Source organism: Chlorocebus sabaeus, chromosome 11 (assembly GCF_047675955.1).
Source record: "Chlorocebus sabaeus isolate Y175 chromosome 11, mChlSab1.0.hap1, whole genome shotgun sequence".
Taxonomy (NCBI): Eukaryota; Metazoa; Chordata; class Mammalia; order Primates; family Cercopithecidae; genus Chlorocebus; species Chlorocebus sabaeus.
Genome location: NC_132914.1, coordinates 60,818,883 through 60,834,123, shown reverse-complemented (window position 1 = coordinate 60,834,123; position 15,241 = coordinate 60,818,883). Strand labels below are relative to the sequence as shown.

At 38.2% G+C, this 15,241-nt stretch overlaps 1 protein-coding gene across 1 annotated transcript; it reads left to right on the top strand.

Annotated features, from left to right (window-relative positions):
• The first annotated feature begins 860 nt into the window (after positions 1-860).
• On the top strand, positions 861-9,378 carry AVPR1A (arginine vasopressin receptor 1A). The gene is made up of 2 exons (XM_008003883.3): positions 861-2,213; positions 4,462-9,378. The coding sequence occupies exons 1-2, from the start codon at positions 1,235-1,237 to the stop codon at positions 4,746-4,748; spliced, it is 1,266 nt and encodes a 421-aa protein (XP_008002074.2). The 5' UTR covers positions 861-1,234; the 3' UTR covers positions 4,749-9,378.
• Positions 9,379-15,241: the final 5,863 nt, after the last annotated feature.

The window sequence follows — 15,241 nt, the reverse complement described above, 5'->3', positions numbered from 1 at the left end:
TTCTCCTCCTTCCCAGGGTCTCTTTCCTCTCTTGAGATTTCCTCTTTCTCACTTCTGAGCGCAGGAGCCGAGCGGGTTTTCTGTCCCTTGCCCTGGACAGCACTGCCTCGGTGGCCGCTGTCCGGCAGCTGGTCTTTGTCCACCCAAAAAGATGTGCCCACGACTCAGTAGTAACCAGACGGTGCCCGCGGACTACTGCGGCCAAATTTCCGCCATCCCCGCTGTGGGAATCAGGCTTTCCCCGCAGAAACCCCCAGGAATCTAGGGAAAACTCCCTAAGTCCCTAGTCTCCACAGAGAAAACCAGGAGACACTCCCCCCAAACCCCGCGGTTGAATACAGGAACAGCAGCCACAGGGGCTGCAAAGTGACGAATGCGTTCTTCTCGTAGCAAACACAGGGTAATAAATACGAGTGGGGAGAAATGTTTGCCCCGGGAAAATTTGCCTCGGGAATAAAATTTGCCAGACTGGCTGCACGTGTGAGCTCCGTGAGACGGAAGAAACCCAGACTGGAGGAGGTGAGGTGGAGAGCCAGCTTCAGGTGCAGGAGCTAGAGCGCCGGTACATGGACTGGAGGTTTCCAGGTACCACGCTTAGCGTGCCTGTTGAAGTCAAATGCATGGTTAAGGAGGCTAGCGAGGAAGGCTAGTGAGAGAAGCTTGTGGAAAAGGCTACGAGCCCACAAAAGGCATGACGCGTCCAGTTGTCCAAGTTTTGCGAAGGGAAGGGCGGGAAAGCGCCACGATCCCGCCTACTGTGCGGAGGAATCTGCGAGTCTCCCAGCTCCACCCCCTCAACAGTGATGCAAAGAGGACAAACACCGACGTAGGGAGAAGAAAAAATAAAAAAAAATAAAACTCCAGGGAGCGGGGAGTAGGCAACCAGCAGTCTTCCGCCAATAGGGCGAGAGGGAGCGCGTCCCGAGGAAACAAGCACCGCATAAATACTTGAGTTGGGAACTCAGTGCTTCCGGAAGCTCGAGCTCACCTTCCCGACTTCGCCGAAGTTGAAAAAAGGCAGAGCAGGGAGAGGGGCCGGCTCACCCTGCTGAGAGCTGCTCAGTGGGCAGGCGGGACGCTGCTCCGGGAGACGCCCACTGGAGGGATCGCAGAGCCAGGCAAGCGGCGAGCGCGCCAGAGACGGTGCGCTGCGGGCGAGGAGCCCAAGTCCTTCGAGGCGGGAGGGAGCGGCCCTCGAGGGCTGGGTCTCCGAAGTGGGCCAAGTAGGCGCTGCATGGACAGCATGCGTTTCTCCGCCGGTCCCGACGCGGGGCCCTCGGGCAACTCCAGCTCATGGTGGCCTCTGGCCACCAGCGCTGGCAACACGAGCCGAGAGGCCGAAGCCCTCGGGGAAGGCAACGGCCCGCCGAGGGACGTGCGCAACGAGGAACTGGCCAAGCTGGAGATCGCCGTGCTGGCGGTGACTTTCACGGTGGCCGTACTGGGCAACAGCAGCGTGTTGCTGGCTCTGCACCGGACGCCACGCAAGACGTCCCGCATGCACCTCTTCATCCGACACCTCAGCCTGGCCGACCTGGCCGTGGCCTTCTTCCAGGTGCTGCCGCAAATGTGCTGGGACATCACCTACCGCTTCCGCGGCCCCGACTGGCTGTGCCGCGTGGTGAAGCACCTGCAGGTGTTCGGCATGTTCGCGTCGGCCTACATGCTGGTAGTCATGACAGCCGACCGCTACATCGCCGTGTGCCACCCGCTGAAGACTCTGCAACAGCCCGCGCGCCGCTCGCGCCTCATGATCGCGGCCGCCTGGGTGCTGAGCTTCGTGCTGAGCACGCCGCAGTACTTTGTCTTCTCCATGATCGAGGTGAGCAATGTCACCAAGGCCCGCGACTGCTGGGCCACCTTCATCCAGCCCTGGGGTTCTCGTGCCTACGTGACCTGGATGACGGGCGGCATCTTCGTGGCACCTGTGGCCATCCTGGGTACCTGCTACGGCTTCATCTGCTACAACATCTGGCGCAACATCCGCGGGAAGACGGCGTCGCGCCAGAGCAAGGGTGCAGAGCAAGCGGGTGCCGCCTTCCAAAGGGGGTTCCTGCTTGCACCCTGTGTCAGCAGCGTGAAGTCCATTTCCCGGGCCAAGATCCGCACGGTGAAGATGACTTTTGTGATTGTGACGGCTTACATCGTCTGCTGGGCGCCTTTCTTCATCATCCAGATGTGGTCTGTCTGGGATCCCAAGTCCGTCTGGACAGGTACGTGATGTGAAAATAGAGGAACGTTCAGGGATAGGAGTGTGTTGTGCGTGCGTGTGTGTGTGTGTGTAAGAGAGAGAGAGTCAGAGTGAGAGAGAGGGAGAGAATTTAGCAATTTTCTTCATAGTAGTTTTTAAAATTCTCTGTGTATGTAAGAGTCGCACCTTGGAGGAACGCTGTTGTTTTTTTTTGTTTTTTTTTTTTTTTAAAAAAAAAAAAAAAAAAAAAAAAGCAAATTCCTGGATTCCCCATGCAGACATTCTAATTAAGAATGTCTGGAATGGGGCTCAGGACTCTGCATTTGTAGTGTACAATGATCCTGAGATAATTCCAGAAGCTGTGTCCTAGAGTCAGCCAGGCAACTACAAAGCCGAATAATGACTTTCTGCCAAATCACTAGCTACTGTATTAACACCATTTCAAGTCTGTTGGATTCAGGAAAATACTTTACTATCACAACTGCTTTTCGTTGGATTGTGGAAAGTATTACAATTAATTTTAAAAATGTGTAGAAATGCCTCAGGGGCAAGGATAGAAGCAGACATATATTTCTAAAGAAAACTGGAGAAAAATTATTTAGAAAGTAATTCCAATTTGGCATTTAGCTAATAATGTTCCTTTCTCGTTATAATCTGTTTATTTTTTTCTAACAATGATTACCTTAACACTTTTTTCTTGGTATTTCAAAACAGGATTATTGATAAACTAAATTCGTTAGACTGATTCATTAGTCTTTCACCACTAGTTTGACCACACAGCTCTACACCTCTCCACACAACTCTTACAGTAGTTTACTGGAAATGTTCTCTACACCTACTATTGTGTTTGATTTTAATTCCTTCTCAAACTAAAAAAACTAACTTCACAGTGACTTGCAAAAAAATTATATAATTTTGCATCTTGAAAATATTTTCTTCTAGTAAAGACAAAAACTCAAACTAAATAAATTCCAATGCTTGTTGGAACTCAAACCAAATAAATTCAGTGGTACAGTTGTTACCAGAATGTTTCTGGTAACAGGAAATAGGTATCTGGGAGTAGCTGTCTCCTTTTGCTTTTTGGAATTGTAGTAGGGGAGGTATGTAATATGCTTTGGAAGTTATATTTGCAAATAAAACATTTCAGTATGGATTTAACTTAAATATTCTTACAGACTACAATACCAGCGATAATGAAAAATACAATATAAACACTTTATTTTTTGTTTACTATTTCTTATCTTGCTTGATGTTAGAAGCCTCTTAATATTGTTAAATAAAGAAATTCAGTCTAATTATTGCTTTAGCAGGATTTACACACAAGTAATAAAAACTTCACTTGTGCATAGATATGTTGGTGATTTTCATTCTTTGTGAACACCATCTTGCGATGGCTCCTGCTCACCTTTGATGGCAGCATCTTAGCACTCAGTATGATTAAATAATAACCTGTAATTGTTTTCTGCCATAACAAGAGTGAGAAGATCCACCTTTATATTTAATAATCAAGGAAAAGTCAGTGCTCATTGATTATTCTTATTTTTAGAAAAGGTATGTTATCAGCACAGTAGCTCCACTGTGAAAGGTTATAATATTTATGCAGTTTACCAGTGCTAATTATCATAAAACATTTTAGAATCCTGTTGGAATTTCCTAATTCTGCTGTTCTTCTTAACATAATTTGTTTGAACCCCAGTCACAGACGGTTTTCTTTTAAAATCAAACCAAATTTCTAACCAAAGAAAAACAACTAAAGCTTATATCATTCAGGGACTTCTTCCGTACAGTTTTCATATTACAAGAATATTTAAAACTAAACTGGATCCCTAATGCAATATTTTTTCCTGAGTTATTAGGATAAATACAATTTGGTATACATGGTTATTATGGACCCTTAAAATTTCATTAAAATTGTAGCCATTCTGTAACTGCTGTGTCATTAGTACATTCTAGTTCAAGTATCGAAGATAGAGATTTTTTCAATGAATTATTTAATAGTCTTAACCTCATAAAATTCCCACTCATTCTATTTAAATATTTTGATAGTGTTTTAAAATACTTGAATTAATTTTAAGGCATCTTGCTTACAAAAATATTTCATAGTCAAGCAATTTTCAAACACTCCCCATTTCCCTGATTGATAAACAAAATAGTTCATTTTCTATGCTAATCCAGAAGGTTTTTCCTTTTTAATTAGTTAATAGAAAAATGAGTTCATCTAGGGCTCAGTTACTTACATTACATAATTTCCCTTTATACTTTTCATGCAGAATCGGAAAACCCTACCATCACCATCACGGCATTACTGGGTTCCTTGAATAGCTGCTGTAATCCCTGGATATACATGTTTTTTAGTGGCCATCTCCTTCAAGACTGTGTTCAAAGCTTCCCATGCTGCCAAAACATTAAGGAAAAATTCAACAAAGAAGATACTGACAGTATGAGCAGAAGACAGACTTTTTATTCTAACAATCGAAGCCCAACAAATAGTACGGGTATGTGGAAGGACTCGCCTAAATCTTCCAAGTCCATCAAATTCCTTCCTGTTTCAACTTGAGCCTTGCGTTCATGCAACTTAACTCTTGTGATTGACTTTTTGGCCCATTAGCTGAATTGAGCTAGAAATCACAAGAACAAATGCACTTTACTGATATAACCATAAATCAATTCATTGGGTACAAGACTGTGTTTCTAGTTGCATTTTCACATTGCTACCAAAAACTAGACATTATTTTGTATGGAATATTAATGAAAACATGCTGTACTAAAATATGCAGGTCTAATTCCCAGAAATATAACAGAAGTTATATTTTTAAAGGAAAAATCGTAACCACCCTAGCTTTATATTTTGTTGTTGGTTTCTTTTATTTTCATTTCTAACATAAGTAAGACTTGATTAGTTTAAAAGTCATATAATGTATGGCACTATTTCTGAACAAAGAGAGCTCATCATCAGCCTTAGTGTTCAGAGAAAACTTCAGAGAAATTATGTTTTCATCCAATAAAATTAATTTGTGCATCAGAAAATGCAGCCTTAAACGGTGTCCTGGAGATGGGATGGCACCTCCTAGGGGTAGAAGTGCCTGGAGCATAATGAGCTCCTGCTCATTATGACCAGTTCAGAGTTCTATTAGAAGCTATCAATCATCTTGCGTTTCAAAATGGTAACTTTACAACTGGCAGTGGCCTCCTTTCAGTTCCTCACATATTACTGGTAAAGAAAAGCATGATAACTGAGATGCTGAAGGTGAGAGGAAATGTTGATTAGCCAAAAATATCTTTTTTCCCCCACTGCGGGGTTGTTTTAAAGTCAGATTTGTATGAGGAAAGCCAAATTTTACTAAAAGAGTAGAAAAGGATTGCTCAAGGTACGAAATTTTATTAAAAGAGTAGAGAAGGACTTTCTCTTGGACATTGTAAACGTATTTTGATCTGTGTTACAAGGGTATCCTGTGCTATGCTGGATATTAACAAGATCATTATCTTCATGTTTGGGGAATTCAGATTCATAATATGAGTATCCTAAAGAGTGACTCAGGATATAAAGTGTCCCAACATATGTAATTAAAAATAGGTTTGTCTTTCCAATCTCTCACTCATCTAACAATTGCAAAGCAGAGATGAGACGGGGTTGGGACATGGGTGACAGATGGAAAGAGAACTGCTCTGTGCTCAGACTGGCTTTGTTCATCATTAAATCCACGACTTTAGGCAAGTTTCTTAAACACATATAAAGCCTCTGTTTCCTTGACTTACCATGGGGTTGATAATACTTACCTCACAGGGTTGTTGAGAGGACTAAATAAAATCAAGTATGTTAAAAGAGCTTCAGAAATAGTAAAGTACTATACACATGCTAGCAGTTGCTTTTATTATAGCCTTGGGATCTCCGAAATTGCACAGATGTTTTCTAGTTTATTTTTTATTAACTAGAATTGGTTCGTTTCGTGGCTGGGATATAAAATCCTAAAATTTAAATATAGATCTGCTGATTCATTGGACAATATTTTCAGTGACCACTCAGCTTGACTTCTCCTGCCTGTTTAAAGTTTTCCAATTTAAAGACAGAACTTGCTTTTCTTTGAATGCAGGTAGATCAAAACCACCCAGGAGCCTCAGTTTTTTCCAGTTTTAAACAGAGATCAATTACACTACTTTGCTGTTGTTATTACATTTTTCACTAATGGAACTCAGTGATTTTTTTCCTAGCTATTTTGTCTAGCTGCTTCTTCTTCTTAGAGATATGCAATGATTTGAGGATACATCATAAATATTTTGCATCCTTAAGAGGAAGTAATAGTTATAGTTGCTTTTTTTTTTTTTTTTGAAACAGAGTCTTGCTGTGTTGCCAGGCTGGAGTGCAGTGGCATGATCTCGGCTCACTGCAACCTCCGTCTCCCGGTTCAAGCAATTCTCCTGCCTCAGCCTCTCAAGTAGCTGGGACTATATGAGGGTGCCACCACGCCCGGCTAATTTTTATATTTTTAGTAGAGATAGGGTTTCACCATGTTGGCCAGCATGGTTTTAATAGTATTATTGAGTTTCTTTTTTACCTTTGTAGATAAGAAAATGAGAACTGGATAGCACTGTGAGAACCTGGAAGCAATAATTTTACTCCTCTTCATTCTCCTGCCTTTCGAAATTCTCAGCCCTTAGGCTCCCTAATACAGATATGCCTAAAATCATGTTTCCAAATGCTTTATAGAGATTATAAACCTAGGGGCTCCCTAGGTTTTCAAATTCTTTCTAAAAATAATAACTATGTCTCTTAAAGGGTACTGTCCAATATAAGCCATAACTGAATTAATTAATTCATTATTTGAGTTAGAGTAGCATCTCAGTAAACTGGCACTCTAAGACTATCAGTCCTTTTGACAACTCTTTGATAGTTGAAAAACTAAAGCCTTTTGCTTTGGAACTAAGAGGAACCCATTTTTTTCTAAATCCATTTCCAAAGTAAGAACCTCAGAACCTATAGATCTCACTTCAAAATGTTGATGTGTACCCCCAAGCAAAACAATTCAATATGAATGTTATTTCTGAGAACAGCTCTCACAAAAAAGTGCATATCACCCTACCCAGTTGTTTTTTCTCCTTTTAAATGTATTGAGAGATGAGATAGTAGAAAATGGGCTGGGGAGACATGAGATCTGGGTGCTAGTTCTGCACTAGGCAGATATGTGGTCTTATTCTCTGTGGTTTAGGCTGAGAAGTTTCATCTGTCTGGTTGCTACATTTTCTCAATGTTACATACCCAGAAGTGGAATTCACATATCTCAAAACAATATTTCAAATTGGAAGGAACCTACCTGCCTGTCTGTTTCAGAAGAAGAGAAACTGAAAAAGTATTCCGGGAAGGGAAGTGTTCCTTTTCTTGACCCAAGAGAAGACCTGAGATAGGATGCCAAATGACAGCTTACAGTCAAGAAAAAAATGTGTTGCAGTACCTTATCTTATTTTTCACAGTTAACAGCGGGAAGATCCCGCAAGTACACAATTTTAATGCCTCTATGTGGGTATTAGGAATGTGATACATTAAAAATGTCCAACAATAGGGATAAACTACTCAATTGGGCATTTGATGAGTATTAACTGATGATGGTAAAGAAACCATTTAGAGTGCATTATTAAGTGCTTAATGGGTTAATTTTGGAGCATGTATTTTAAAGTGTAAAACTACTTGGCTTTTATTTCATTTGGAACACAATTGTGAAGGAAATCAGTGAAATTCTTGGGTTAATTATATACTTGTTTTACATATAGAATTTCCATCATCATCAAAGAAGTCTTATGCTATGATTGAGGGAAGGGTATGGTTTTAGAGAAAAAACACTAAGCAGTCTTAATAATACACAGGACTCTGCCAAGCTTATTACAGTTTCTAGAATGGACAACCACTAATAATTAAGAAACCCAACTTTCATCTGTTATTACACAAGAAACCCAATTAGGTTAAAGTTTGATGTTTTCAGACTCTAAAGCCTGTTTTTGTAACTTAATTGGACTTTTGGAGTGTTAAATTATGGCTTCAGAGTTTGACTCTACCTAAAATTTAGTTAGATGACAACTAGGGAGAAAGTAAACCTAATCCTTCACCCCAAATATCAGAGATTAGACAAACCCATGTTAATTGGGGTCTTATGGATATTCATATTGGAGGCAATAGCTTTATTCAGAGTAAGCCCAGGACAGGGCTGTCTGGGATGCTAGTTCTGGAAATGCAGAAGCAGCCACTGTATCCCTGCCCACCCCCTCCATCCAGCCCTTTTGGTACCACTCAGTATCATTGACAACATTTGGAATCATAAGTAACATAGGACAGTAAGTATTACAGAATGATTCTCGATTAGAATTGGACCTCAGCCAATTTGAGTCAAAATTTAAGAACTATTCAGAAGAAAGTTTCTTTCTTTTGAGTGCCTAAGACAGTGTAAATGGTTTGAATCACACAAATTTTATGATTCCAATGTATACATAAGCATTTTAAGAATATTGTTTTGACATAATAATTAGGCATACTAAGTTATCGTGAATGAAAATGTATGTGTGACCTGTAGTATGTCATATATTATTATGGCTAAACATTAAATGTTTCTTTTTTAGTTTTATGTATTTGTGTATATATATATACCCACATTTTTACATTGATTTATGTTCTAAATAATAATTAAAACAAAGTATTATAGAATGAATGAAATCTTTTTGTGTTCCAGGGTCAAATTATTAATAACAAACGCAGAAAAGAAAATCTGAGGATAAATCTGATATAAAAACCAGAATGATTATTATTAATACAAAATAATTAATATTTTCATATATGAAGGTAGTTGTCTTCATACTACAGGATTTCTGACTTGAATATATTCTATAATGCTTTAATTCATTGCCATAACAAATGTACTAAGAATTAATGTTGCATCTTAAGTATTCCATTTTTTGAAACTGTTTTTAAATGTTCTATATCTCCTAGCTTATTATGCTATGTAAAATAATTTCAGTGTGCTTTTTCCTAGGGCAATTGAATGATTCTTGTTTTGAATGGGTGTTAAAATGTTTTGTGATAGTATCTAATATTTGATCCTTGACAGAAAAAATGGCTTGTGGTATTATATTGAAAAAACTATTGTATTTTTTCCTCAGTTTTACTGTGTGTTGGCTTGTTTCTATAAATAAAAATAAGTTTTACATTTGTTTGAAATAATTCTTTTACAACTTAGTTTGACAGTGAAATATATTTCAAGTTAATTATTTTGACTTTGAAAAACTAAAGACTGGTTTTACAGTTGGTAGCTATTGATAGGTTGATATTTGAGCACAAAAATGTTTGTGCTTTAGTGACCATAGCAACAATAAGTGAAATTTGTAACCGCCCTTTCAGTAAATTATAATTAAGGAATCAAATCAATTTTGTTATAGTCTGTATTTAGACAAACAAAGTGATTGAGGTTAGCAGAGGTCATATTTGTCATTCAGCCCTAAAAAACATCATCTACGTGCATTTATTTCTTAACGTTGGTAAGGCTGACTTCTGGGCCCTAAAGATGACAAATATTCCCATTTAATAGTCTTCAAAATTAGAATTTTTTCCCAGTAGACTAATAAGTTTAAATATAACTTATATTGTCTAACTTTTTTTTCTTTTTTACAAGTTGAATCTTAATAGCACAAACTAAAAGGTTTATTTTGGGTTTGGCTTAAACCATAGAAGCAGGGAATGCCCAGAATGGAAGAAAGAGAATTTGAAGTATCTATTTTAAAATACCACTGTTATTTCAAAACATTTATAAGTGCCTGAAAATAAACAATATTTCTACCAAAGCACATTTTCACAAAGTCCTATGGATCAGGTAAAACTAAAATAATAGTTTCATTGTACACCAGAAGAGACCCATAAAGGAATTCATAAAGAAACATTTTTAATGCTAGTCATATAAAAAATGTTCAATTAATGGAATTAATGTAGATATTATAGATCCATATATATACACACACACAAATATAGTAATCCATATGTGGTGTTATAAAATATTGTGAATGTTTATAATAAATGTTTACAATATAAAGCTTTAATTACAAGAAGCAGTAATGTACAGTGACAAAAGTACTGGAAGTCTGGTATTTCTACCATCTATTGGCAAATGATCTTAGGAAAGTCACTTTAATGCATCTGGGAGGCCGAGGCGGGCAGACCATGAGGTCAGGAGTTCGAGACCAGCCTGGCCAACATGATGAAACACTGTCTCTACTAAAAACACAACATTAGCCGGGTGTGGTGGCGGGCGCCTATAGTCCCAGCTACTCGGGAGGCTGAGGCAGGAGAATTGCTTGAACCCAGGAGGCAGAGGTTGCAGTGATCTGAGATCGTACCACTGCACTCCAGCCTGGGTGACAGGGCAAGACTCCATCTCAGAAAAAAAAAAAAAAAAATCAATCATCTTGGTTGGAAAAAAAAAAAAAAGATTTACAGATTCAAGCCCAAACTTAATTCTAATAGAAAGGCTTTGTCACCACCAGAGTAATGGCCACTTGTCCTTTGGCACAACACAGTGGGACTTCAGCAGAACTTATAGTATATGTCTATAACCCCCAATCCCTGCCAAAAGGTCCCGCTTTTCTGGTTCACCAAAGCATCCATGTTTTTACTGCAACCCCATCCCATAAGCTTGTGTCACGTAGGTAGCTACAGCCTGGAAGGATGTCCCTTGACTGTACCTCTCTGTGCTCACTCTTTCCTTTAATTTTCAAGTAAACTAGTTTTAGCCTCATCTCATTCAGTGTGCAAAGTCCGTGCCTATCCTTAGATCTTAAAGGAATCCTGAGGATTATTATGAATTCCCGCTTCTGTTGCTGTCCATCCCCAACTCATTAGCCTACTTCTCATGACTACTTTTTCTTCACTAGTTCCCTGACAACGTTTCTGACTTGTGTAATGGGGTTTTCCTGAAGGTTAGAGGGTCATTTGGGAGCTTAGATTATGCCTCCAGAGAGACAGGGATTCATATTCACTATGCTAAAGTCCATGAACATCCTTTCTAAGGGTGATTAGTCTCTGATCATCTTTCTCTTTACAACTTTGCTGGCTGTCATCTTGCCTAGGTTTCCCCTCTCCACCAAGACCCCAAACCCTTGGTTTTCCTTCTGCCAGAAATGAACATTTCTCCTACATGTTTATGTAAAACAATTTAGCTTTTTGTTGTCTAAAATACTCTCACTTAGACTATGTATTTCAAAACAGTGCACTATCTTTAAGATGTTTTTTCCAAGCAAAAGAGCCATCTCATCCCAAAATGAATGTTGTCTATTTCCTAGATCAAAGAGTTCTAACTACATTGAGCTTTTAAAGAACCTTTCTAAAAATTGTATTTTATACTAGTTGTGAAACATATAAGGGTACCTAATAAACATATAAGGGTACCTAAAAATTCAGATTTTTGCCCTTTTAATATATCTGTTTAAATCTTATACAGTCGATATTTGTCCATGTTGAACTGCCCTCCATTCCCATAGGCACAAGTAACAAGATCATCTCAAGATGGTCTACCAGTCTTGTCATCAATTCGGGTTGGGGTGGTCTCCCACAGTACTTCAGATGGAAACCAGTCTCAGGTGACTGGTTTTTCTATTTATCTTGATTGTTGTACATGTTCTTCATGTTGATATGCAAATTCTGTAACATTCTTTTCCACACAGTCAAGCACAAGCAAATGCACAGGTGAATGTGTTACATTATATTAATAATATCCACTGTGTCCTTAATGTCCTAGTACAGATCTTTGCTCCAGCTTGCCTAATTATATTTTATTATATTTCAGTGCCATATAAGATAGCTTCAACAACATCTCTACGATATTTTAAAACAAATCAAAATAGTTTTTAAAAATCCTGCCATAACTAGTCTTTCACCTGGGTCAGATGCTAGCTAAAACCTCTGCCAGAAACATTTACATCCCTCTTCACTCCATATTCTTTATACCAACTCCATTTCCCAGCTGTGACTCAGCTTTTAGGCAATAGAACCAATTTGTTGCAAAGGAACAGGGCTCTTTCACAATCTGAATATGAGTAATGTGTCTTGCTCCTCGGGTCCTGTAGTTTCTGAGAAAAACAGGACCCAATCCACATCCCGGAACATGTAAGAAATGTTTACTCCTCAGGAGCTCTTGAAAGGAAAAGAACAGTCCATCAATATTGAAAGCCTTTTGAAAACCTAAAGGAGCCAATGTATTCAGATATAACAAAGAACTTGGATAAGATTCTTATCTAACTCCAATTTTTCAAAAGAACTGGAACATAAACTACAAAAATTTGAGGGATATTTAACTGGTAATTATCCTTCGATGGCTTCAAATGGTATTTTAGAAATGGCATTTACTACTGTATCAAATAATCTACTCCACCCCTGACTCAAAGCAGTGCAGATAAATGATTAAGCTGCATAGGATGAGAAGAGGGATCCCAATGACAACCACAGAAGAGGAAAATATGCCATTTGGAAGTTCTTTGAAAATATGCATAAATGTCTTTTTTTTCCTGTATCTATTTTAATTTACAGTTATATGGTGAAGAATTCTTGAGAAACTTCAATAAGATTCTAGTTTAGATAATTATAAAAATTAGCTTTTCAGGGGATTTTTTAAATGACTTACCCTGCCTAGGCAAAACTGGTAATTTCCTTAAGCAAATACTTAAAATTGTTCAGTAAAGACAACTTTCAGAGAAATCTTTAATTTATAGTCAATTACACACATAGTATGGGAGTGAATGCTTTGAGTAGGTGAATAAGGTATTATTTTGATGTCAAACATAGGCTAAAAATTTCAGAGTTCATTTATTCTAAACCACTCTCTGCTTTTTCTGTTTCTGTTATGGGAGTTGTTCAAGTCTGTGCTTTCCAAGGCCTTTGTGTTTCAATTGACATTCCAGGGAGATAAGCAACTTCAGGATCTTTGGAAAACAAAATGTTAATATGATTTATATCTTCATTAGGATGAGAAGCTTTAAAATTAGCCTTTACCATTTCAAATCTTTTTAATTAAATTTCTCTGTAGAAAATAGAGGTATGTGACCAGCTTCAGCTTGGTAGTGCTATTGGTAAATGAGAGCTAAAGGGACACCTATCATTCATCAGATTTTATGAATTTTAATTTTTTTCCTGAATGTTTCAGGCTTAATTAGGTGTTATTTTCTTCTCTTATTTAAATGCAGAAAATGTGTCTCTGAACAGCATTTCAGGAAGAGGGGAAAATAATTTCTCGTCAGCTATAATTTCTTTAACCTTGAAAAGGGTCCCTATTTCCAGCCATCTTGTGCATGGCTTTTCCATTTGACTGTCCAGTTTGGGGTTGTGTTGTGGAAAGGGTGCAAGAGCTAAATGCAGATCTGTAAATTAGAATATTCAACTTCCTAGCATGAATATATTTTTCTCCTTCCCAGGAACTGGCTTCCAACATTGGTAAATCACCACTTTATGCTGGCCCATTTAGCCAAGTAATGCACCCCTTTTCTCAAGCTCATTAGCTTCTGCCCCAGCCTGGCTCCTGTCCATTTACACCTGGAGAGCAACTCCTTCCCTTTGTCCTTTTAGCATTGCTTACACAGCTCTTATCAGCTCACTCTTCTTCAAATCCTGGTCCTTTAAAGTAGTGCTCCTTAAACTTTAGTATGAAAATGACCTAGGGATCTTGCTCAAATGCAAATTTTGATTCCATGGATTCTGATTAAATAGGAGTGATAATGAGATTATGAATGTCCAACAACCAACCTAACCCGAACTGATGGCAAGACTGCTGGTCTGTGCACCACACTTTTAGTAGAAAGGCCTTAGAGAGTCTTAGGGCCTTTTCCTATATGGTAACGAAAAGCATCACCTATTTTCAAGATTTCATCCGAGAGCAGTGTCATATCTAGGATGTGTAGCCTCTGAAATAGCAAGGTAAAGTCAAATTGTACAATATGGTTACTTCCTGACAAGTGGTCTCTGAAGGGTCTGTTGTCTTTGCAATCTGCCATTTGCAATAGACAAATCTGTTTGTCTTTCAAATTGCCATTTGCAATCTGAGATCTGGTAATTACCAGATCTCAGACCTAGAATGCAGAAAAAGAGAATGGATTGAAAACTCAAATTTAAAGTAAAAGTAACTTTAGTAAAAACAGTCTATGATTTGATAAAGCAAAGGAAACACTGTCCTCCCTACCTAACTGCTCTATGGTCACAGCCTATATCATAACGACTAATTCTCCAATTATCTTGTCTCTAAGAGAAACACTCAAATGTCTTCCCCACAGGAAAGATAATTAAGCTCCCATAGTATCTGGGCATTATCTTCTCATGGTAGTATCATTAATCTATTGAAAATGCTTTATTCTGATAACTGAACATCTTTATCTTTACTATGTTTTTACTTTTTATTCTTTTTCATTTTATTTTTTTCTTATTTTAACAATGTAATACATGCATATAATTTGAAAATCAGATGGCAGGTATTAAGATGATGAAAAATAATTTGTTTCCCAGAGGTAACTACTCCCATACTTCTAAATAATATGGGATAAAAATATTCTTAACTTTTGGATTTACTTAAGTCATTATTTGTTGACTTCCTATTATTATATTAAAAATTTGGCATACTTCCCTTCATCCTTCCTCTTTCATCCTCCCAAAACAGTTATACTAATATTTTAGCTAATATAATAATCAGTGTTCTATTCCTTGTTCTAAAATCTACTTTATGTAATGTTTACATAGCCAGCTGTGTTTTGCTTAATTTTTGCATTGTTTATCTTTTTTCTTCCTTTTAACCTATTTGTGTCTTTATAATGCATTTGTACTTTTACATCTAATACATGTTTCTTGTATATAGCATATAATTGGGTCATTTTTTTTATCTAGTATGACAATCTCTGTCTTTCAATTGGAAAGTATGGCTCATTTACATTTAATGTAACTATAAAATACTTGGAACAGGAGTGACATCAGCAAGACGGTGAGGTAGGACTTTCCAGTGCTCATCCTCTCATGGAAGCATCAATTTGAACAAAAACCTATGCAAG

Coding starts and splice junctions, on each gene's coding strand:
- AVPR1A (XM_008003883.3), top strand. CDS start 1,235: ATGGACAGCATGCGTTTCTCCGCCGGTCCCGACGCGGGGCCCTCGGGC. Junction 2,214..4,461: donor TCCCAAGTCCGTCTGGACAG/GTACGTGATGTG, acceptor CTTTTCATGCAG/AATCGGAAAACCCTACCATC.